Source organism: Pezoporus occidentalis, unplaced genomic scaffold, assembly GCF_034315485.1.
Source record: "Pezoporus occidentalis ecotype Australia unplaced genomic scaffold, CSIRO_AGI_Poc_V1 ctg40, whole genome shotgun sequence".
Taxonomy (NCBI): domain Eukaryota; kingdom Metazoa; phylum Chordata; class Aves; order Psittaciformes; family Psittacidae; genus Pezoporus; species Pezoporus occidentalis.
The window spans coordinates 1,129,741-1,155,158 of record NW_026915725.1 but is presented as its reverse complement, the minus strand read 5'-3'; the positions used below and the strand labels follow the sequence as shown (position 1 = coordinate 1,155,158).

The following is a 25,418-nucleotide window of genomic DNA, read 5'->3' as shown; positions in this document are numbered from 1 at the left end:
TAGTAGAATATAATGTTTTCAACATTAGGAAAACATTTCAAAATCTAAATATTTTTCAATGTGTGGCAATAAATATAGAATCCTGTTCATTTGAGAGGGAAGAATATGTTACAGTTACCAGTAGACTGCTAGCTCTGTTTTCTGATCAGCTCTAAAGTACCTTCACAAACAGACAGTAGCTGGTGCAATCTGTACAGGCATTGGTTATGCCCAGTCTTGACTGGAATGAACCTGATTCATCTTTGTTCTCATGCAGAAACCTTTTCTTGTCGTAGGGTAACCTTCATCAGAGAAACCACGTGAAACTGCAGAATAGCTTGTGACTTGAATCTGCTTTTCTGAAGTGGCACGTTAGCCTTTCCATTCCCTCAACCTTTTAACATGGGAAAATAAATGCATTAAATAATAATTTATTTTAATTAAAATAAATAACTTAGTTTTAATTATTTGTTTTAATTAATTTAATGCATTGGTAGCTTGTATCATTCTACATTGTTGCAGGCAAAGTGGTGTACTTTGATTTTGATCTTCTGAGTGTTTCTTGATATTAATTGAACCTGCTAACCAGACACTGAGAACTCAAAAGAATTGCAGAAAGATTATAATAAAGGATTATGGTGATCCGGTTGGCAGCTGTGTTTGCTGATTTAAAATTTGCCTGAAGTGGTTTAAATTTGTTACTTTCCTTTGATCTTTCAAAGTTAACATCAAGAGGAAAAATTTTAAACTTAGAAATATCTAAATTCTCTTTTTAAATCTTTGGGAAGCTTCTATTTGTGTTGCATTTTCTTCAGAAAGGACAAAATCATTGAACCCAGTAAACAGAAGGGTTTGAATTAAACGAGAACACAAAAAAGTTTAGTGAATCAATTCACCTGGTACTCTCTTCAGAAACATAGACAAAGTACAGACCCGTGGTATGGATTCCATTTAGTCGGAGTGAGGACAGTGTAGCAATTGTGTAGACCCATATGGAAAATTGGGGTAGACCCATATGGAAAAAAAAGATTAAAGTGCCAACCTGCTGTACCAGGGTAATGGTAGCCCATTGCTACTGGATTAATTCGTGACTTGGCTGGCCCAGGAAAGCTTGCATATCTAGCCAAAATGCTTAAAATCATAGGAACTGAGAAAGAACCTGTCTAACAGAAAATGTTGTTCTGTGATGGACGCATAGTAGAAACCAGTGTAGTTCCCACTCAGTTACCAGTTATAGGGGCTGTTGCAGTTGTCCCATGAGTCACATATAATGTGTATGTAACAAGCTGAGACCCTCTGATATAATTCCTTTCTGGTTTTATGCAGATCCTTTAGAAGAATTACATTTTTGAATTTGCCCAGAGAGAGAGCTCAGCACAATGTATAGACCATCAATTACTCCTTTCCAATCCTAAAAGTGAGCCTTCCTAGCAAGAGCTTACATCAAAGCTTTAAGCCAGATACAACAAATGGATTTTGAAATGGAGAGCCAAGAAGGTAACAGAAGTCAGTGGTGATCTCAAGCAGCTGCAAGCATTTGTCACTGCAGTAGCAGGGGAGAGTTACTAAGGAGGATTTGAAGGAGGATAGTGCTGTGGTTTTCTGTTTGTTTTGGCTGCTTCTTCAAAGCAGAAAAGAAAACATGTTATGCCTACAGTTACCTAGTAATGGATGCCAGCACTCAGTTAATTGAGGATAGGAGTAGATCTCTTGCTGCCTAAGGAAAGGCTGCTGTGGGTCTCAACAGTAAAAGGAACTAGCTCATGCTTGATGAGATTGAGAAGGGGCAGACAGCATGAGGGTTCAGGGGAAGAGTGGCATGGTCAGAGGTGGCTGGTTAGTGCTAAGAACTCACTAAGGCAAAGAGAAGATGATATTGCAGTAAATCCTGGGTAAAATGAAGAATGCTGAACTGCTGCATCTGGTCTGGAATGAGTCTGCTGTGCTGTTGCACTGTGGTATCTGCTGTTTGGAGAGAGAAGTTTAGCATAGCGGATGCTTCCAGATGTTTGCAAATGCTGACTGTGGTCACAAAGAGAGCCCTAGAATTCATGAAGTATGTATAAATATTCCTCACAGAATCATAAATGAACAGTGACAGCATAATTTACATATGTGTTAGATAAAGAAAAAATAGTGTAATTAATGCCCAAATCTAGTGTGGCTAATAGTCTTGGATTCTTTACTGACCTACTCTACATGGAAGAGTTTCTGATCACGTTGCCTTTTCCACATCACATGTAATTCTAACATATGGTGAAACTCACTGAAGTGCATCTTTCTCGTTTAAAGAACAACAACAGCAAAAAATAAATTTCTCTGCTCTGTTCCATGCTATTCTATCTATGGAGTATATTTATCTAAAGAAATACAAAAAATACCACTCTCAGCAGGTCCAGTTGCCTTGAGAAATGGAGATTTATCTTTTTTTTTTTGCTGGGAGCTGATATACTAACACTGCAATCCTAAGTTGCAGCATAGTTTGCTACAAAAGAGAAGAAACCAATGTCCAATGTTCTAGGTATCGATATTTTTCTTTTTTAAAGAAGAAGGCTAAAATGGTCAGAAACACAATATGGATTTCCAGGATCAGGACAACAATGTATTAATGAAATTCAGGTCCTTTTCTTACCTCCACATGCATTAAGAAAGGCAGAGGCACATCACCCAGATATTTCACTGCTGTTCTGTAGCTTAATGTGGATGAAGCTTCAGCTGTTTGAGAGCTGGGTGATGTAAAGCTCCAGAACTGGGTGATGTAAAACATGAAGAGAGACAAAAAATTGGAAAAAACACCACCACCCTTCCCTGCCTAACAAAACCCAAACCGAAGAGAGATCCTTTTTGCAGGAGGCAACAATATATTTACTTCTGACTCATTAATTTTGACGTTATGAGCCCTATAAGGAGACTGGCAAGTTCTCTGTGTTATATAAATAGATCAGTATTTTTAAAAACTTTATATCTTGATAATCTTTCTTGACCAGGCTATCAATGCCTTCACCTCATTCCTATATCCCAGTCTAAAGGGTGAAGAGTCCTGTAACATGTATGAGACAGGAGATGCCTATGGTTCTTGCGGTCAGAATGTGCTGTCACTCACGTATGACCAACACAGTGAGGCTCTGCTTCTGTTCTGCATCTGGGCACAGACTGCTGCTTCAGAGTGCTGTTTGTGCCAGTGCAGGCTGGGCACAGAAAAGAAAAGCTCAGAGCAAGGCAGGTAGTTCTGTCCTTGTCTCTTCCTGCGCTTTCCAGTGCCATGATGAATCCTGATAGCTGGCAGTAAAACATTTTTCTCTCCATTAGCTTGGTCTCTCTTCTTTCGCAGCTAATGGTATTGTCACTGTTCACGGCACCTCTTGGTGTGTGGAAGAGGGAGAGAGGAACTGCTGTCAGTGTTGCAAAGCAGGTAGTGCTTGTTCTTGATGTGGAAACACATTTGGCTGAAAATATCTGCAGCCTCACAGCTTTCGGGAAGGCTCAGAGCCTGGGTGGAAGCTGATCATACAATATCCTTTTTTGGATGTTGCATGGTGGGAGTGGGAGTGACTTAGACTAGCATATCTGAAGTTTAGCAGGCAATTTCATGTCATCAAAGCTGTTGGGACTTCAGTTGTTGAAGTCCATTCAAGTGAAGGTTTTGTCTTTAAAAAATAATAAAATTATAAGGAATGGGTAAGAGTGTGGAAACTGGTGTTTTTCTTATTGCTGGGACAGTTTTTGCAAGAGTGGGAAAAAACAAATTCAGTGATACGCATTTTTGTGCAAGGCCTCCCTGAGTAACAAGCAATTGCTGGAGTGAGCCCCACAGGATCTGTGGGAATGCCTAGAAGCAGGACCCGGTAGTCTCATTTTTGCTTTCAAAGAGATAAGCCTATCCGAGATAAACTAGAGACACTACTATATCAGTTACTTCTCTTTCACATGAAATAGAAGACCTTGTGGTATGTACAAATGAATAATTTACTTAGGATTTTCCTTTGGCATGTTTACAGTCATAGAAGCATAGAATCAGCTAGGTTGGAAAAGACCTTTAAGATCACCAAATCCAACCATTACACCAGGACTGCCAAGATCACCACTGAAGCATATCACTGAGGGGTGCTTTTGTAAGATACAGCAGCTAATATATGCAGATACTTTTCCATCTAAGGGAATAAAGGCAAGTTTGTGGAGTTTAAAAAAGCCTTTGGTTGGAAGTTGATCTGTATAATAGAATATATGATAAGAGCTATAATAAGAAAGAATATATGCATCTTTTTTTTTGGTGTGGAAGATTTAGTCTAAAACAATAATCTTTCAGGAAATGAGCATGGTGGAAAATAACTCATCCATTTGGAGTTTACAGCGGGTGAGGTGGGGGGAAGTGAGTTGTCATTTGTCTAAATGTTATCAGGTATTTCCAAATGACACATATAGAAAAAAAATGAAACAATTGAAAATTGCTTTTTTCATATTTCTCAACATGGATCATTTTTCAGTAATGTCTTTGGTTATAACTGCTCCATTCAGACTAACTCTGAATATTTTGATCCATTACAAGTCTGAATTATCCTTCATTTCTCCATTTCTAATGTATCCCTCTTTGCTTCCCAATTATAGCAATTTTTCACTCTTGAATTATATCCTATTTTCTCAAGATCAAAGTTGTGTGGCTACAGCTATCATTTCATGCTTCAAAGTTTTAGTAAAAACTCGTAATTTTTGAAATAATGAGCATTTCTTCTTACACTGTTGTTTCCACAGTCTGCATCTTTTAAACACGCAGTGAGCATACATTATGGCCCACCTTGCTGGAGAATACTGCACATACAAAAAGCTAGTTCTATGTAAACTCTAACAGGTTTTGCCACTGTGGAGTAAAGCAAAAGCCCAGAAGAAAAAAAACAACAAACAAACAGAGTTTTACCATTCCACCATGTATTCCACATTGAATAGCATGTGAATACTATGCTCTCACATTCTAATATTTAACATTATTTCATTTTTTATACATTTTTGATCATAGTTTTACTAAAGATGTGAAGTTACTGAAAACGCAGGAAACCCACCACCAAATCCAAACCCTACATTTGTATAGCTTTTGGCGAAATTCCAGATTATCAGACCTTCTTTAGCTCTAGTGAGGAATGGCATCAATCATCTTAAGAGTGCTTTGGCTAAGGCTTGTCTCTTTATGCTTCAGACATCTGAGGTTTAAACGCTTAAATTCGAGTGTGATAGACAATATAATTTTGCTGTGTTAGTTCTCAGTTTACAGGTTGGGTCCCTTTATACAGGAAGTGACTGGAGCAAATGGACTTGTCTGTAGTGTAGAAAGGTCTCATCCTTGTCTTTTGTTGTCCAGAGAGGGCTGGAGTTGACAGATTATAGAAGAAGAATAGTGTAGCAAGGAACAAGGAGCCAGGACCTGCAGGAAGTAGCCAGGTGTCAGTGGTGACAAAAAGAAAAGCTTCCTGGGCTCCAGAAAGGATGTCAGCATTTAATGCAGTTCAGAAGGCTGCTGACTTTGGTGAAACCAAACCCTGGAAGCAAGGAACTGCCTTCATACCGAGCAGAAAGAGCTTGGTTTACAGAGCACTCTAATTTCAGTCCTGTCTGATCTAGTCTCTCAGTTAATCATTCCAGTAGTTTATTTAAAAAGATCCCAGGTCTTTTGAATTTAGCATCTTTTTGGTTCTTACAAAATTCTCTTTAAGAATGTTTTGGAATGATCTTCAGGACACCTGTTGCTGTGATAGGGTCCCATGACAGTTACCGAGTTGTGGTATCTCCTTTTGTAGTCACCAGAGAGAGGCAGGCAACTCCTAGAGCAGTTAAGCTGACCTCTCCTGCACGCTTCTGGAAGAAGAATTGCGTTTTGGCTGAGTGTGTTTCAGCTTCACTCCTTTTCTAAAAGGAGCCTTTCAACAAGCCCCATTGTTTGGATCAGTGCTTCCCCAGCCACTCTTTCAAACTCAATAGAGAAGATTTCTATGGCAGTAATTTAAATTACAGTGAATTGCACTAAATTATTGTCTTTATGCAGGAACAGAGACATAAAATGAATTATGTGTAGTGTGGACATGGCAGTACTTGGAACTATTGTCTCGACCCCAAATCATATAGAAATGATGCTACAAAAGAGGAAGCTGCTTTGAAACTTTTCTTAATTGGTGAAGAGTGAACAAAAGCAATGTGATTCTGAGCAAGCAGTAAAATCTGTGAAGTGCTCACTCACCACAGGCTGCCTTATTTGCTTACAAGATTCTGTGTGTTTTCCAGAGCCTCAGCTAAGCTTGCAGCGGTCAGTAGAAATACTTCCGTTAGCATTACTGATCCTTAACTTAGGCCCTGGTTTTTCTCCTTTGCCAAGTGAATGGTTTTGCACTGTAAATGTTTTTTTTACCACTGTTCCTTGTGTATAATAAAATGATGAATTTCACTGTTTTCTGTATCAAAATGTTCTGTCTTGATAACCTGCCTCTTGCATTTGCTCAGAAAGTTCTGGGCTCATAACTGACTAGTGCCTTTCAGTTTTGTAGTTAGGTTAGTCGTGATTTTGCACAGTGATCCTTTCATTTATTTCTTTTTTTTTAAATAAATTTAAACCCAGTGTTACACTGTTGTCAGGCTGCAAAGCTGTAGTTGAAACTCCTTCAGAAGCTGAAGCTCCTTCAGATTTTCTATTGTAAATATATTATCTGGTGAATTAGATCTCAGTTGCTTTATATAGCACTGTTCCAAACCATAACTTGATGCCAGTTCAGCTGTATACTCTTTTGGGGAAGATATGTAGACAAGTATCCCAACTAGAAGGAAGTGCAGCAGGAGGGCCAGGAGACCTCCGTGGATGGATAAGGAGCTGCTGAGGAAAATTCAATTGAAAAAAGAGGCTTATAATAAGTGGAAGCAAGGACAGGCAGCCTGAGAAGAGTACAGGGATGTTGTCCGGGAAGCTAGGGACCAGGTTAGGAAAGCTAAGGCCCAGTTAGAATTAAACTTGGCTAGGGGTATTAAAGATAACAGGAAGGGATTCTACAAGTACATAGCAAATAAAAAACAGACTGGGGAGAATGTAGGCCCCCTCAGGAAGCTCTCGGGAGAACTGGCTACATGGGATTTGGAGAAGGCTGAGGTTCTGAATGACTTCTTTGCCTCGGTCTTCACTGGCAAAGGTTCTGACCAAACCACCCAAGTCTTGGAAGGCAGATGCAGGGACTGTGAGAATGAAGACCTTGGGCCCACTGTAGGAGAGGAACTGGTTTGAGACCATCTTAAAAATCTGAATGTGCACAAGTCCATGGGTCCTGATGAGATCCATCCGCGGGTCCTGAAGGAGCTGGCAAATGAAGTTGCGAAGCCGCTGGCCATCATATTTGAGAAATCATGGCAGTCAGGTGAAGTTCCCGACGACTGGAAAAAGGGAAATACAACCCCCATTTTCAAGAAGAGGAAAATGGCTGACCCGGGGAATTACAGACCAGTCAGTCTCACCTCTGTGCCTGGCAAAATCTTGGAGCAGATTCTCCTGGAAGGCATGCTAAGGCACATGAAGAACAACAAGGTGCTTGGTGACAACCAGCATGGCTTCACTAAGGGGAAATCCTGCCTGACCAATTTGGTGGCCTTCTATGATGGGGCTAGGGAACTGATGGACAGGGGTAGAGCAGTTTGATGTCATCTACCTGGACTTGTGCAAAGCATTCGACACTGTCCCACATGACATCCTTGTCTCTAAATTGGAGAGACATCAATTTGATGGATGGACCACTCGGTGGATAAAGAACTGGCTGGATGGCTGCACACAAAGAGTTGTGGTCAATGGCTCAATGTCCAGCTGGAGACCAGTAACGAGTGGTGTCCCTCAGGGATCGGTGTTGGGACCGGTCTTGTTCAACATCTTCGTCGCTGACATGGACGGTGGGATTGAGTGCGCCCTCAGCAAGTTTGCCAATGACACCAAGCTGTGTGGTTCGGTTGATGCCCTGGAGGGAAGGAATGCCATCCAGAGGGACCTTGACACGCTTGTGAGGTGGGCTGATGCCAACCTCATGAAGTTTAACCATGACAAGTGCAAGGTTGGAGCAATGCCAGGCACAGCTACAGGTTGGGCAGAGAAGAGATTCAGAGCAGCCCTGTGGAGAAGGACTTGGGGCTGCTGGTCGATGAGAAACTGAACATGAGCCGGCTTCAGTGTGCGCTCGCAGCCCAGAAAGCCACCCATATCCTGGGCTGCATCAAAAGGAGCGTGACCAGCAGGTCGAAGGAGGTGATCCTGCTCCTCTACTCTGCTCTTGTGAGACCTCACCTGGAGTATTGTGTGCAGTTCTGGTGTCTTCAACATAAGGAGGACATGGAGCTGTTGGAACAAGTCCAGAGGAGGGCCACGAGGATGATCAGGGGACTGGAGCACCTCCCGTATGAAGACAGGCTGAGAAAGTTGGAGCTGTTCAGCCTGGAGAAGAGAAGGCTGCGTGGAGACCTCATAGCAGCCTTCCAGTATCTGAAGGGGCCTATAGGGATGCTGGGGAGGGACTCCTCATTAGAGACTGTAGTGAAAGGACAAGGGGTAACGGGTTAAAACTTAAACAGGGGAAGTTTAGATTGGATATAAAGAGGAAATTCTTTCCTGTAAGTGTGGTGAGGGACTGGAATAGGTTGCCCAGGGAGGTTGTGAATGCTCCATCCCTGGCAGTGTTCAAGACCAGGCTGGACGAGGCCTTGGGTGATATGATTTAGCGTGAGGTGTCCCTGCCCATGGCACGAGGGTTGGAACTATATGATCTAAAGGTCCTTTCCAACCCTAACCATTCTATGATTCTAAGTGATAACATTAATTTCTTCATTAGCAACTTCATGGGGATGTAAATGTACTGTAACATAAAGAATGTGAATTATGGGATGGTGCAATATGAAGTTTGCATCAGAAGTAGCTAGCAGGGGAATTCAGCCAAGATGTTCCCCGTAAACCTTTTGTACAGCGCTGTTGCCTTACTTGCTTTTTTTTTCATTCTGTTAGAGACAAAGCAACAAATGCTTTAGAACAGAATAAATCCTGCCTTGAGGGGTTACTGCTTTTTTTTCTCCCGTTTATATAAAGTCCAGTGACTTCATTCAGTTATGCTGAGGTTGAAAGCAGAAATTTAGAAAGTAACAATATGGGCATAGATGCGGCTTTTTCTGTTTATCCACAGTGTGAGGTTGAGATATCTATGTCCTGAGAAAAATAAGCATCTGTGAAGGCTGATTGCATAAGATGGAATAAGATGGAATAGGCAAATTTTTCCTCTGGCTGGCTGTCTTGTCAGTGCATGCACTTGACAAAGAAAATAAGAAGTTAAAAGCCAAACTGAAAGTGAAGAAATCAGAAGCAACAACAAAACACCCATGAGGCTGTGACTAACACAGCCCTGAAGGTGCTTGATCATGTGAGAGAGCAAAATTATAAATACCACATGGTTTGTGATCACTGAAGCTAAATAAATATGGAAGGATGTCTGGTTTAGTGATATGTTTCATTTGGGCAAAATTCAACATAATCAGCTTTACCTAAAAGCATAGGACATTGCTATAGTTTCTTTTGGTTATGGTTATCTTGTATTGCTATTAGGAAAAATAGGAACCCCAGTGTATATCTTTCTTCCATTTGAGGTGAAATTAAATCTGTGCTGCACAGACAGGAGGTGCATATTGAACCACTTGGCCTGTTGAAGAAACTGATTTAGTTCCCCATAAGTCTTCACAAGGACCTTCAAGTATTTGTGCTAGGTATCCGGTACTGTCAGTGGAATGTGCTCTTTGGCAGTAATACTTACGAAAGCATGTCACACCATAGGCAAAGAACAGGAGTTGATCTGGTCATGGCTGACCCTGTGTGACAGCTGTCATAGTGAGATGGACAGTCCATCAAATTCTGTCTTGGAGACAAGACAAAGAAAGTGACTGAGGACCTGGCTGTATCAGGTTGATTCATTTTAATTGAGAACTCATTTGAAAAGTTGAAGATGGAAGGAAGTTTGAGTGGAAAATATACCAAAATAATTTTGTTCACTCTTCTGAGGAAAGTGTAGGGTAAGGTTAATGGGCTTCAGGAGAGTATGCTTTACCCATCTTGGCAAACTGAAAAGTACCTGTGCTTAGTAAAGTAGTGTAAAAATGAGGGAAAACAGGGTAGCTGGCAGTTATTAAAAGACATTAAATACACAATAGCAAATTAGCTGATGTAGAGAAAAGAAAAAAAAACCACCACAGTATGAGATGAGTAAGAATGGATCAGGGTTTGTTTATTTTAATATTTCAGAATGCCTTCGAATAGGAGAAACAAAAATGCACAGCTAAAGTACAGGCACTTAAGGATAAACTCAGAGAGGCTAATGTGGAGGGTGGTAAAGACAAGATTATATTACTAAGACACAAGAGAAATGGGATACAAGAATGCTTAATACACAAAGGGAGAAACAATAATGACCTAGGGAAATACAAACCAGCCTGTTTAACTGTGATTTCCGCAATTATGCCAGCACAAGTTAATAGAAACCACTGTAGAAATACTCAGAATCCAGTAATGTGATAAGTGGTTGACTTGGATTGTGCCAGAACAAATCATATTAATAAAATCTTTTCTTTAAGCAGGATAACTGGTGTAGCAAGGGGAAAGCAATATATGAGATGTGTCTTTTGTAAGGTTTTGATATGGTCCCGTGTGACATTCTTGTGAGGAAAATGTGGAAAAACATAAACAATAAAGCAGATAATCTCTTTTTCATAAAACTGGATTCAGTTGTTCACTTTTGGGATGGGAGGTTCTCAAATGGGCATCTTACTTTTGCTCTGTTCATTAATAACTTGGGTGATGAAACAAAGTCCACATAAAAAGTTGGGAGTGGACACCTAGTGTAATTACAGGCACATTGGAGGGTAGCATCAGATTCACAGTTGTGAATACTGGAGGGATTCTTTTGAATCACAGAAGACAAAGGTCTGAAAAGTACTGCTATCCGTGGGAAGAAGAAATGGAGAGTCTTTTGTTCAGCTCTTCCCAGCTAAGACAAGAGTTCCAAAGGTATTCTGTATGCAGTTTGGAGCAAACATCAGTGGCAAATTTCAGGCAGTCTAAACTTAGAAAACATGGATGATTTCAAAAGGTTTCAGCAACTAAGTTTGTACAGCCTTGTCCTGGTTTCAGCAGTAGCAGTCATTTTTCTCCTTCTTGGTAGCTGGTGCAGTGCAGTGTTTTGACTTTCAGCAACAGAGCTGATCAGGATGGCAAACTTTGTGAGCCTCATGCTCTGCCAGGGAGGAGGGGAAGCAGGGAGGAAGCAGGCAGCCTAAACTTAGAAAACATGGATGATTTCAAAAGGTTTCAGCAACTAAGTTTGTACAGCCTAAAAAAAAAGAATGACATACCATGACAGTAGTCTGACAGAGATAGTGTTAAGTAGAGAATAATGATAATTCATTATCAAAGACTACTGGAGGGAAGGACAAAAATAAAGCAGTTTTATTGGAAGCAAAAAATATTCAGGTTGGGTAGTAGGAAAAACGCTTTAACTTTCAGGCTAGTGAAACACAGAAACAGGCTACTTAGAAAGATTGGAGTCTCTCTTAGTGGGAGATTTTTAGGAGCAGATTAGGCAAATATCTGTCGAGGACTGGCTGGAGCACCGTTCCCATCAAGGCACGCTGAGAGAATTGAGTTTGCTTGGCCTGGAAAAGAGAAGGCTCAGGGAAGACCTTACAGCAGCTTCCAGTACATAAGGGGTGCCAACAAGAAATATGGAGAGGGAATTTTTACAAGGGCTTGTTGTGACAGGACAAGGGGGAATGGCCTTAAGCTGAAAGAGGATAGATTTAGATTAGATACAGGTTTTTCACTGTGAGGGTGGTGAGACACTGGCAGAGGTTGCCCAGAGAAGTTGTGGCTGCCTCATCGCTGGCAGTGTTCAAGGCCAGGCTGGACAGGTCTTTGAGCAACCTCATCTAGTGGAAGGTGTCCCTGCCCATGGCAAGGGGATTGGAACTACATGATCTTTAAGGTCTCTCTTCCAACCCAAACCATTATCTGATTCTGTGAAAGTACCAGATTTCTACGCAATGCAAATAAAGTGGAATAAATTATTTCTCGGAGTCCCTTTTACTCCTATGTTTCTGTAGTTTTATGGCAACAAAACAGCAGCAAATAAGAATCTTTTGTTCTTAACAGCTGTCAGTACTAAAAGGAAGGTAGAGTCAGCTCAGAGACTGGCAGTGCTTCTGTACTGCAAGATCAATGGAACGGGTCAGATTATTAGTCTATTCTAAAAAAAAAAAAAAATAGAGAAAAAAGTAGAGATTAGTGCCTAAGATGCTTTTAGCATTCTTATGTATGATAACATTAAAGCGAGGTGTGACAATATGACTTTTCTGTAACTATTGTTTGCGCATGCTGTTAAGTTGTGCATATGTGATGTGCTACCCAGTCATTTATGCCCGTGCAGCCTTTAAAGACAAGGCAGGTAGTAATTGTAGTTGCTCTGCTATTCTCATCCAAGCTGATGAAATAAGATGAAAGCACCTTGACAACTGCAGGATGCAAGCAAATGTTACCTGACAGCTTAGTACAGATGCATAAATCAGGAGCAGTTGGACGATTAAAGGCTATAATAGCCCTAACAAAGGTGCAGCTGCTAGTTTTCTTAAAAGCAAAGCCAATGCTGAATCCTTATTCAATGGGTATCAGAATCAAGAAGAGCTCAACAGAGAGAAATAGATCAGCTGGGTCAGATGGGGAGTGAGTATGACCTAAAAAGAACACCTGGATGACTGTGATGTGATGGCAATTTTAACTGACATTTCATGTGTTAGGATCATGCTATTTTATAAATCTATTGCTGAAGCAATCTTTGCATACAAATAGCTCAATTAAAGTAGTACAGGATTGTGGCAGATGGGTGGGTGGAGGACTGTATGTCATCCCAGTATGAGTCTTTGCCTTTTGAGTGCTGGAAAATCATAAGGGAGGAACCCTTCGCTACCACTGTAGAAGGCTCACAACCACCTCTTCTGACACACCTATGTGTGGCCATCTGAGCTACAGCATTTGCATGCAGGTTTTCACATGGATCAAGACTTCTCTCAAATTATTCTTTCCCTTGGTCTGAGTATGGAAGATTTCCATAGTCCTTTCCTCCATTACTGCTGTCTAAATACCTGAACTAGGGACTGAATATATTAAAATCCAAATATTTTGAATTATAGAAAACTATAGTTTGAAAGGGACCTTTGATGATTATTGGGTCCAGCCCCCTGCTCATAGATGTTCAACTCCAATGTTACAGGTTTACACAGGGTCTCTGCCATGGAAGTTGTGAATTATCTGTAAGGATGGAGATAACACAGACTTGCTAGAAAATCTGTTCCAGTGCTTAACTACTTTTGTTGGAGAAGCTTTTCCTTTATGTTCAGTAGGAATCTACTATCTTGCATTTGGGGATTGTTGCCTCTCATCCTTTGCTGTGTGCCTCTGGGAAGCATCTGTCTGTCTTCTCCACCCCCTTTTAGGTAGCCTGCAGGGTTCAGTTTACCGCCCTTTTAGTTGCTTGTGTTTGCAGGTAATATTTGCATTCTGTCATTGCAGGCACTGAAAACACTGCCCGTAACTAAAATACCTGTAAATCACAAGGGAACAATAGAAAAAGTGGCTAAGATTAAACTGATGAAAATTGCTCATGTACAAAGTTATCACAATGACATTTCTAAATAGCATCCTTGTGGGAGGATCACTAATATTTTCCCTTACCATGTCTGACAGGCTGGACATTTACAAAAGTCTCTTTCTTTAAATTAAGTTTATTTAAAGAGCTTAAAAGAGGATTTCTATCCTTTGATGGGAAAATACAGCCTTTGCAGACTTCCTAAAAGCAGTTCAGAGTGAAGGGCTTTGGTTTTTTATGCACTTCACATACCTGAGTATGTGGTAACTGAGAAACAAACTGAGAAAGTCCTTTCAGTTTACACCTACTACTACTAAAGATGCCACCAACACTTCTTCCATACACATTTTTCCTCCTGGAATTACTAGCTACTTAAAATAGGTATTGTAAAACTGATACAAACCACAAGAAATGCATCTGTTCACGTAATAGAGAATGTGTGCATGAGTGGTTTGAGTGTGGGAGAGGGAAATAGGATTAATACTCTCTTCACAGTCATGAGCTAGACCCTAGTCAACATGTCTCATGACAGGTTGAAAGGCATTAGACTTGGTGAGTTACTTTGACCTTTAGGAAGCATCCCTGTGGCACACAGCTTCTACTCTGTGTCTGTGTCGCAGATTCTCCAATGCGTTTCATGTTGTCTGTTTATGGTGTCCTTCATCAAGGTATTCTGAGGAGCTTTTACTGAATGATGTGGACTTATGACGCAGACTGATTAGCTGTTTGATCATGTGAGTTCACAGTGCTTGCAACAAAATAACAGCTACCAGCACCTCTCTTCTCTAGATGCTTCCCTGGAAAGATCTTTTTTTAAACCATCTCTGTTGCTTTCATGATTCCTTGTCATCCAAGAATTACAGTTGGCTTAACTCCAACACAACAACTTTGGTAAGAGACTACACAGCTTCTTACTATGGACAGTATGCTACTAAGAAGCATAATTATAAGCTGCAATATTTAACAGCACACCGGGAAACTTCCATTCTGGCAGTACCGCTAAATAATGCTGACCCTATCACCTCTTATTGAAGGACTGCATGCAAGTTGTGAATTATCTCTAGGGACAGAGATAACACAGACTTGCAGATAATCTGTTCCAGAAGAAATGTGGGGTTTTTTTAATGGTTTAGGGATTTTTCTCCCCTTTAAGTTGTTAAGTCATGAACTAGATCCTAGTCGGCATCCCCAGGAATAATGTATTGCCCTGTCTACTCAGATTCCCAAGCAAATATGGTCCAGTATTGCATCAGGCAGGAGCATCGTCATTTTTTTTTTGGATCCTGTTAGGAGAGGGACTTTTTGAGGTGTTTATGATAAGCTTGCATTGAACACACAAGCAATTTGATAGCCAGAGTCAGGAGAAAGAATCACCATTTGAACTTTGGTTAAGTGCATAGTTAATAGGGACATGTGGCAGCTTCACCTGGAAAAAAATAGATGGTAGAAGTAGGAAATGAGACCAGATGCAACATTTTACCCATGAGGACTTGTTTAGCCTGTAGAAAAATAACCTGATATTTTAATTAAGTTTTACCTTACAATACTGATATTTATCTCCTAATAGGGATTTCTATCTTATGAGAGGGGTAGAAAAATTATTTAAAGTGACATGTTTAAGAAAAAAAAAACCACATTGCTGACCCAGGCAAATAAATTCAGTCTTGGCTTTACTGCCTAAACATTGAAGAAGGTAATTTCTGGGCTATAGTTTCTTCCTTCTCCTACCTAGAAAAAGAATATATTCCTTTCTGGGCTAGTTTTCCTTACGTTGGAGAGAAAGACTAGCAGATATCCAGCTCTGTAAAGAAAACAGAAGAATATCCACCTACGAAAAGCACAATTTTAATATTAGATAATGAAGAAAAATAGTTTTAAGAATATCATATATGTAATTTATTTCACAAGTGGTTTGTCACTTGTGAAACAGTTTCAGTGCCCTGAAATGCAAATACATTACATTAACCAGAATTGTCAACATCCATTTGGTTTGATTAAACGTGTCAATGATGTCACAAAGTTAAAACAATAGAGACCCAGGGAAGACAATGTTATTGTAGAAAAAAAAAAAAAGTAACTAGAAAAAGTCAATGGAGAAGGCAGACCAGCATGGCTAAAGACAGTAAATTAAATCCTGCTTGGGAATCTGACCCTAATCCAGCAAAGTGCTTAATCTCATCATTTAAGCATATGAGTTCTTCCCTCTCTAAGCATGCATGTTGTCCCACTGAAGTAAGGCTGATATTAAGAGAGTTCTAAGATTGTTGTCATAGAGCTCGGCATCTATCAGACCAGTGCCTTCATTGACCTGATGCAGCACACATCTTTCACCAAGATCTACGTATTAAATAGTTTTTGTGTGGGCCTTCTTGTGCTGCAAATTCAATGCAACCCAGCGGTTCCAAAGGTAGTCAGAAAATTGTTGGAATGTTTGGATACAAAGGGCTATGAAATGCTTTTTTGTTAAGGGGCAAGTCTTTCTGTAATTGCAGCACAGAAAAAAATGTAGAGGTATAGGAGAACAGTTTAAAAACATCATATAAAGGGTATCTGATGTCTGGAATTATGCAGTTGAAAGGCTTTATTTATAAATTATGCCCTTAATCTGAGTAGACTTCTAAGTACATAGTCAAAAGGAATTACTGTTTTGCGCTGTATTGGTAAAATGTCGTATATGAGTATTTATTGTCATTTGGAAAGCCACTGGATGATATAATATTAAACTTATAATTTATTTCACTGTCCTATTGGAAGCAGCTGATCCTCTACAGAGGTGATGTCAATGAGTATTGTTTACAGAGGTACAGTCAATGAGTATTAGGTGCATTATGGATAGTTTAAGGGCTTAGGTACCAATTTCTTCTTTACGGGTGTGTAACTGCTACAGAGTAAGCTGCTAAAGCTGCTAAAGCTACACTGTTGCTTCTTCCTGTGGAAAAACTGTAAGTGATAAAAATGAATATATGAAATATTGCAGGTCTAAACTAATCTGTTGGTAGTGTGGGTGCACTGACTTTTTCAGGGAGCAAGGCCAAATCTCTGCTTCCTGTGTATGTGGGACAGGACATGATAGTCTAACTGGACCTTGGATGGGATAAATGTTTATCCAGAGTAGGTTGTGGCTTTGCATCTAGAACAAGAAGCTGACATGGCTGATACTACAGTGGCTATAATTAGCCTTACACCCCTGGCCCACCTTGTTTCAGTGGGAGCTGAGACCTACCTTTCCATGGTGCTTTCATCATCTTCAGTGATGCCCGTCCCTTGTGTATAACATCCTTCTACACTAGGAATTAAGGGCTGCTTGGCAAAGAGGGCATCTTTCCCTTTGGACCATTTTCCTGTTGGGAGAATTTCTCTGCTGCCTGTCTTTAAATCCCTTCTGTGTTTTATGTGGCTTTTGTACCTGAGAATTGATGCAGTAATAATCAATGCATTGCTGGTGAGTTGCACATGATGATATAAGAAGCAATTGGCATGGCCCACAGAACATGCCTTTCAAGCAAAGTTATTGCACTATAAGCCACTTCTGTTTCAGTGAAAAGCAATCATGTATATAGGGAAACAAAGATACAGACTGCTGTGCTTGTATTTGGGCAAGAATAATTAAATGCAGAAAATAGTGGAAAAAAATGGCAAAAGTTGCTGTGTATTTTGTTTGTACAAATGGTAGACATGAGGACAGTTTGTAGTTTGCCAGTTTCATAGGAGGTCATTTGGCTACAAATACAAACCCCACTGAAAACTACAACCGGGCGGCTACTCCAACATTCTTAATTCCTTCTTCTGTTTCCCTCATGTTTTGTAGCTGTGCAATGGAGGATCCGTGACTGATCTTGTGAAAGGATTTCTGAAGAGAGGCGAAAGGATGAATGAACTTATAATTGCTTACATTCTACATGAAGCTCTGATGGTAAGATAAGCTCTCAGTGAAAGGACTGTCAGTATTCAGCTCATATTTTTTTCTTTAAATGAATGAAGATCATGTCTTCACTAGCACGGCTCACTATCTTGTATTATAGCAGTGTTTAATGAAATCAATGTAATGTGTAATTCAGATGGTTCTTTTTGAACAAGCAAGGTGAAGAAGAATTAGTATGTTTCATTATTAAGAGAATGAAAATTTATTTCTGACTATTGCTTAATTTCCTCAGTAAACACAGTTCTGCATCAGAATTGCTTTGCTTTTGAGAAATAGCAGAAATATGCCCCAAATACTGTTCATTTTCTTATGTCTGTATCTGAAATATTATAGCAAGATGATCAACAGATTGAGTGAATTCAAACACTACTACAAGAATCCTTTTTTTTTCTTTTTTTGTTGCTGTTCAAGATCAAGTGTCATTATTTTTCATTTTCTTTTAACCAGAATTTGATATTCTGCAGTGGCATTTAGGCCCTGGCAGTTTTCTTTGAGTTTATACTCTAAAGGTGTCATATAGAATGTAGAGTTATAGTGCTTTTTTTCTGCTTTCATCTTGAAATTTCTACTTGAGATAAAATGGACTAATTAAAAAAACATCTATTTCTTAGGGTGTGCTAAGTGTTTGGTTTGGTTTTTTTTCCAGCAAGAATGACATCTCCGTGGTTTTGGATTAAAAAAAACAAATCTGCTTTATGGTTTTCCACACTTTTCTGCTACTTTTTTGTTTCTGTTTTGTAGTCTAGAGGACAGAAGTGTTAGTAGAAAGTTCATGTTTACATCTCATCTTTCAGGGACTTCAGCATTTGCATGAAAACAAAACTATCCACCGTGATATTAAGGGAAATAATATCCTTTTGACCACTGAAGGAGGAGTCAAGCTTGTGGATTTTGGTAAGTTATTTTTACTTATATATACAACTAATGTTGTAAATCTGAAGTATGGAAAATAAAATAAATCAGAAAAGATTAATTATGTTTTTAATAAGTTTTTGAGTTCTTTGTTAAAAATTGCTTGGATAACCAAAGTTTTTTTCTAACTTGATAGAAATACAATATTCAGAGAATTTGTGTTTTTACAACTTTGGGGTTTCCAGCAATTTTGGTAATGCTGTTTTGATAGCATGGCTAACAAATAGAAGGTATAATTTGGTGGGAGTAAGTGCCAAGTGCTTTGGGGCAGACACAGTGAGTGAAATGGCAAAGTTAGTTAGTAGAGGTCAAATGAGGTTGGTACTTAGTTCCTTCAGGACCATGGGCTGTTTCAGTGAAATAAGAAGCTGATAGGGAAAAGCTTCCTGTTATATATAAGAAGACTTAGAACTTACTAGATCTTGTGAAGAATATATGAGCTTCCCCTCAGTCACGTATACTTCATTAGTGTGATTTGAAACAAAACAAGAGATATTGCAAGAAAGCAGTAGAGGGGGAGATATTACATAGGTAATCCCCATTTTCCAAAGTCTGGAAAAGTAACAGATTATTTTTGGCAAGTCTATACCTAAGAACTGGCATGAAGTGAAAAGGATGTGATCAAGTCTGTTAGGCCTAAAGTGATTTTTGAATGTTATCATCTGGTTTCACCACCAAAAGGGAAAAGCAGACATGCAGGTAAGTGGATGCAACCTGTTACTTATCAGCCATACTACAGCGATTTGCCTTAAAAGTGTATTGACTGCTGTTCCATGTAAGGGTGTGTGTGTGTGTGTGTGGGTGTGTGTGGGTGTGTGTGGGTGTGTGTGGGGGGGTGTGTGTAAAAAATAGCAATGCTCGTAATTATGAGCTGTTATCCCCTGGTAGCACACTGTCTTCTAATGTTTAAATTCAGTTTCTTGGTAACTACTTCACAGCATAGCAGACAATTGTAAATATGATTCCATTCAGAAGATGGAAAATCTGAAAATTTTCCTTTACCCTCCAATTTTTTTTTAATAAGATTTATTCAGTTGATACATAGCAATTTATCATGGGATTTTAACTCCCATTGCTGTAGTGTCTTCCTGCCAGTAGACTGTATTTATGTAACTCTCATTACTTCATATTTAAAATCCCCACAATTATTAGGGTTGCTTATTCTGAAGATTCATGTGTTTATGTTCACTATTTTATTCATCAGATAGAATGCTCTATTGAAAAGCCTTCAGACTTCCTAAATTATCTTCTATACACTTCCTAGTATTTTCTGATAGTCTGGAAGTTTCATGTGAGGCAAAATCAATATTTTTGGTCACAGGTTTTTAATGTATTGTGTATACTATTTTTTTTTAAGGTGCTGAAGGCAGTTAGAGCCGTGGAGGATCAATGTTTGTGAAAATTAACTCACTTATGCAGATGTCAAAACATACAAAATGTAGGAATGAGGACCTGAATTCTTTATTCCCCAGTTACTGCAGTCTGCGGCTAAGGCTGTAATTGAAAAATAACCTTAAAATCTTCTGGGGAAAATTGTGATTCCAAGGCACAGATGAGAATATGCACAAGAAACAAACATACACACACACTTATGTGGGTCAAGGAGGCACCTGTAGTATCTGCAGTCCTTCATCTTAAAGGAATATAGAAACTGCACCTTAACTTAGGAAGAGATAGAAAGAATTTTCCCTGTTTTTTTTTTCACACCCCCCCCCCCCCCAAAAAAAAAACAAAAAAAAAAAAAAAAAAAAAAAACACAAAAAACCAAAGCACAATATGAAGCCAATAATGAGTAGTTAAATAGGAAAACATTGCAGTCTTCACAAAATGATCATGGAAGACATACCGTTCACTCTTCAGGCTGACATTTAAGGTATTCAGCTGAGATTTGTAACATTTGTGTCTTCTACTTAAGAGGATTTAAACCCACATTAATCAGATTCCAAGAGTATTTTTAAGTCAGAAATGCGAGTTGATCAAAATCTCTCATGTTGGCACTACTATAGAGTGTTGTACATAAACATTTATTGGATCAGGGACTGAAACTCATAGGCATCTTTTAATATATAAGCCTGTACATCTGCAGTCTGCAGAATGAGATAGACATGCAGGCACAATCCCATTTTCTTCCAGTAAATATTCAGTGGAACAAATTTTTTTGTTTAGGTTGAACCAATTATTATGTGGGGCCAAGCAAACAAACAAACAGAACCAACCCAAATAACCACCCTGGCCTTTCTAGCATGCACACAACTTTTCTGTTGTGGGGAGGGGAGCAGAGGCAGTGGATTGAGGACCTCTTCAGCCACCAAACACACATGACAAAGGAAGTGAGCCATTCCCAGGATAATTTTGTCTGTGCCATTCTCCTGCATGCTGGTTGATGATGAGGTGTTCCTGAACAGCCCTTTGTTCTCCTCTCCTGATACTCTTTATGATGATTTTCATGTAAACAGGTGCATAAAACGTGTATCTGAAAGATGGATCTGTGAAGTGTCTTATGGAGCACAATACTAGAAAAAGACCTATCCTCTGTCTGTATGTGTTGTGTGGTAATACGGTTTGCACTTGTGTCTTCTTTTTTTGTCTTTTTTTTTTTTTAAATTAAAGTACAGTTAGGAACTTTTTAAGAGTGATAAATGAAAGAACAGTTAACTTTCAGTGAATTAAATCACCTTTGAAAATAGCTTTACTTTCCTTTGTTCTTTCTGTTCTCTTTGAACTTGATGGTGTAGAGTACCACAGTTCTGAGTCCTTTCCTGCATAGCAGTACTGGCTTTCTAGAAGCTTCATTTTGTGACACAGTTTATACACGTTGCCTTACTGTCGTTGTGTCATAGGTATTTGTGTATGCTGTGGCCATAGTTTCTGGACACATTACAGTCTATGTAATGTAATGTAATGTAATGTAACGGATGACCTTCACAACACTCTTATGAGGAGGTAAATTACTATAATTCCCAGTTAACAGTTGGGGATCTGAAACTTTGAGAGACTGATCTGCTTGAAGTAGCTGAGGAAGTGTGTGGAAAAGCTTTCCCAAAATTCAGGCTAAAAGTCTGAACTGTTTGCCCTTCATAGAGTTACTGATAGTTAAAGAGAAGGACTTTGAAAGAATACTGTGGCAGCGCCTCACACAGATTGGTTTGAAGAGTGAAGTTTTTGCATTCCCTTAAAATTCTGCTGTAATACTGCTTAATTACCCCAGTAATATTCTCGTATCTAAGAAACACTCAATCCCTGTTGACATTAATGATGAAATCAAGTAAATGAGTTTATAAGATCTCCACACCAATGCGTCTGGATCTCAATTACTTATAAAGGTGTTGCCAGATAGAAGTTTTAGTCTAAACTGTCCAAGCCACAAGAAGTTTGAAATGCTGTTACAAGGGAAGCATCCTCTCTCCTCACATCCATCCAGTATGATATCTTAAATTGGCAAAGATAAACAAAATCAGTCTTTTTTTTTACTACAGATAATGAGTAGCAACCAAGGGGATCTACTCTAAGCATCCCATGATGACAGATTCAGTCCCTGAATTCTTTTAACTTCTAGATACATTAAAAGTTTGTATTTTCCTTATGGGAGAACACTGACTGAAGGCTGTTTTGCTACCTCAACATTTGTGGGAATTAGCTGTTTTTCTGGTAGAAAACCTTTGGGGAAGGATGATACGCCTGGGAATTGCAGCAATTATGCTCTAAGCAAGGAGCATCCTCTACCACATCAATACAAATAATAAATAGCTGCACTATATTCAAGTGTAGCTGCTATGTTTTCAGTATAGTATAGAGATTTGATGGAAAAATATAGATTTACATTAAAGTAAATTCCCTGCAGCACTTTAAAGTGAGACAGCTGTATAATATATTGTATAAAAAGGTTTGGAGGCAAGAAAAGTGTGAACTAAATTCCCATTTTATAAATATTCTTAATTATATTCACAATTGCTTATTAGCGTTCTGGGAAGAAAGTCTATTACATCTGTTTCTCAGCAGTCTGGTTGAATGCTGTGGATTGATGTTAAAGAGCCAGATTGAAAAGAAATTTTACCACTAAAAGTGCAGAAAAACACCTGCTAAAATTTTCAAAAACTTCTAGCATGTAAATCCAAATTAATTTAATGCTAGATACCTATTGAAAGTCTTGTGACAAATTAATCTGCAGCTTTTACTGCCTAAATACCTTTCAGTGTCTGACCTTGTTTCATCAGTTAAAAAATTGGCCTGAAGTCACTTGCATGCATAGCACACCTCATCTGTAATAAAAATTCATATATTCATCTGCATCTTACAGTGTGTAACCGATTTCATGGGGAGCCAAGTGTATAACATCTGCTTATGCTGACAAATATTTGCTTCTTTTAATAGTCCCTCTCAATTCAATTTCTTTTCTTGAAATCAGGATGCTGCACAGGGCCTTTTTTGTATTAAACAATATTAGTCTAAGACGCAATCCCCATTTGGAAATTCTGAGATGTCAAATAACATGCTGTTTTAAAAGGGGAGTATCTTAGCTATATTATTATTTTTATTATTTTAACTTTGGTCTGAAAAAGTCCAAGTGACATTTCATTTTGAAAGATTTGACGTGTTTCTGAAATCCCCTGCCACTGCAGTGAGTCTGAGAGCTTAAAGCCCAGAGCTTTTCACACTTGCATGTGGGGAACTCATGGAGGGAAGAACCACTTTGCCACTAAAAGTTCTGAAACATCTAGAGTTATGTTGCAAGTCATTCTTTTAGCTAAAAACAGGAGAGTGTAATGCTGATGGAAAATTCCTCTTCAGCTGTGTTTCCGAGGCTTAATCTTGTAGGCTGACAGTCTTGAACAAGGGTACAGGTAGCTCATACTTCTTAAGGGACTGCTGGAGCCTGCTGCCACAGACTAGAAATATGATGAGCAGCTGTTGTCTTGGAAATGCCCACAAAAAAATGTAAGTATAGATTGTACTCCATCACCTAGGCAAATGCATAGCTTTCTAGCAGTATTGTGCCTTACTGAAGGCCATGTCCTTCTATGCATCTAATTAAAACATGCTTTCTTGCCACAGGTAATTAGACTGTTGACATTATTACCAAGAAAAGTCATAGGAAAAATAAAAACCAAGACAGACATCTCAACATCTCAGTAGATGTTAGAAATATTCAAGAAGCCAGACATCTAAATGGATACTAGAAATACTCGAGTTCCCATAATGAAAATAAAAAGTTGGAGGACTCATTAAATCTTTGGAATTCAAGCCAATGTTTAACCACAAGAGTTCCCATGATTCCCCCAGGTTTGCCTATGACTATCACTGTGGAAAGGGGGATATTGAAAAGGACTGGCACTCTCTATTTTTAGTTTCTTCTTCATTAATGATATTTAAAACTCTTCATCATTAGTCTCTGAGTAAGAAATACATAGGAAAGATAGAGGGGGGGTTTGTAGGTAAAGCAGGTTCCAGTGGAAGATATGGAAAGAAGGTAATGCAATCTCACTGGTGCTGGCAGATGGTGGAAAATTACAAGCTGTTCTGCATGTAATTAGTAGAATAGTGGGTTCCTTTAATACTGTGGATACCCTTTCAAGGGTTCCTTTAATACTGTGGATAAAGAGATTGCATAAGTAAAACATGTATTGTAATATTAATGGAATATATAGTGAAGGTAAGGTGATTTTTGTACTTCAACCATGCTCAGTTTGCATTTTTTCTGCTTTTTGTTTTACATCAAATATTTGATGTAAAAGTTGCATGTGAATATTGTCTTGGCATTCCAAAAGCAGTTTCAGATATCACACTTTGCATGTAGCTAGCACAGTTTTATCGTGAATGTATAGTGGCCTGAGTCAACTAGACATTTAATATGAACTGGGGGAGGGAATACTGTATTGCTCTATTTAGACATACTGAAAACTGACATTACTTTGTTCAATACTTGAACTGTTTCTTCCTTGTACTTTGAAAACTGCAGGTAGACAGAGGTTAGCTTTTGTGTTTGGAATATAATAGGGTTATTATTTTGTTACGGAGAGAATTATCTTTCTTCTTTTAAAGCTACTTGAAGTCATCCAAAGTTAAGGCAATGTTAATGCTGGCAGTTCTGGATAGCCTTATAATTGCAAATTGTAATTTGTTAAAACGAGCCAATTGTATGGCACTCTTTTTGGTAGTATATTTTTATATTAACTCTATTTTTACTTTAAAATGCATGCATAATTTCATTCAGATGATAACAAGTAAAAATATTAAGTTCATTTCATGATTCAGTTGAGTTCATAAAATAATTTTCTTGGTTTTTTTTTCTCCTAGAAAGAGTGTTTAATAATTTTGCCAACATTTCTCTTCCTTACAAATTATGTTAGTGATGCTTTACTACTAGTAGTGATCAGTAGTAATTGATCAACGTAAGTTCAGATGCATAGATGTTTTTGTTATGTTTTATTGCATTCTATTCATGTCTATTCCCATAGAGAAATACAGGTCAAAATACTTAGTATTCTGTGACTGTACTAAGCAGTAGAGTTTTTGAAGTATTGGTGTGCCAGCAGCTGCTATAATGACAAAGCAAGAGTAGTAAAATCAGTTACACTATAGAGCATGTCCAAAATATAGGGACAATCTCAAAGTAATTAAGGAGTCCATAGTAGGACTGCATCTTAATAGTTCCACTGTGTAATTGCTCACCTCTCCTGATTTTCTGCTGGTCATGTGGGGAAAGTTTCTGAAATCTTGGGACAGAGGCTGAAGAGGGAACCACAACTCTGTTCCCTTGCTGTGACACAGTGCTATGGACTCTCCCTGCCGTGAACAGACTTGATAGATGCAGTTTATTAACTGATTACAGATCAATCTAGCAAGCCTTGTGTGGCATCTGGCACTTCAGAGGGAGAGAAGGCTCACAGGACTATGCTGCAAATGCACACAGTACAATTTGGGCTGCAATA

At 38.9% G+C, this 25,418-nt stretch overlaps 1 protein-coding gene across 3 annotated transcripts in view; it reads left to right on the top strand.

Moving 5' to 3' along the window:
- MYO3A (myosin IIIA) overlaps positions 1 to 25,418 on the top strand; it is a 117,771-nt gene that overhangs the window by 14,891 nt on the left and 77,462 nt on the right. For all 3 annotated transcript variants that reach the window (XM_062633554.1, XM_062633556.1, XM_062633555.1), the window contains 2 exons: positions 17,464 to 17,568; positions 18,372 to 18,471. In XM_062633554.1, the coding sequence (XP_062489538.1) occupies positions 17,464 to 17,568; positions 18,372 to 18,471 (205 nt within the window). The remainder of the gene's footprint in view (positions 1 to 17,463; positions 17,569 to 18,371; positions 18,472 to 25,418) is intronic.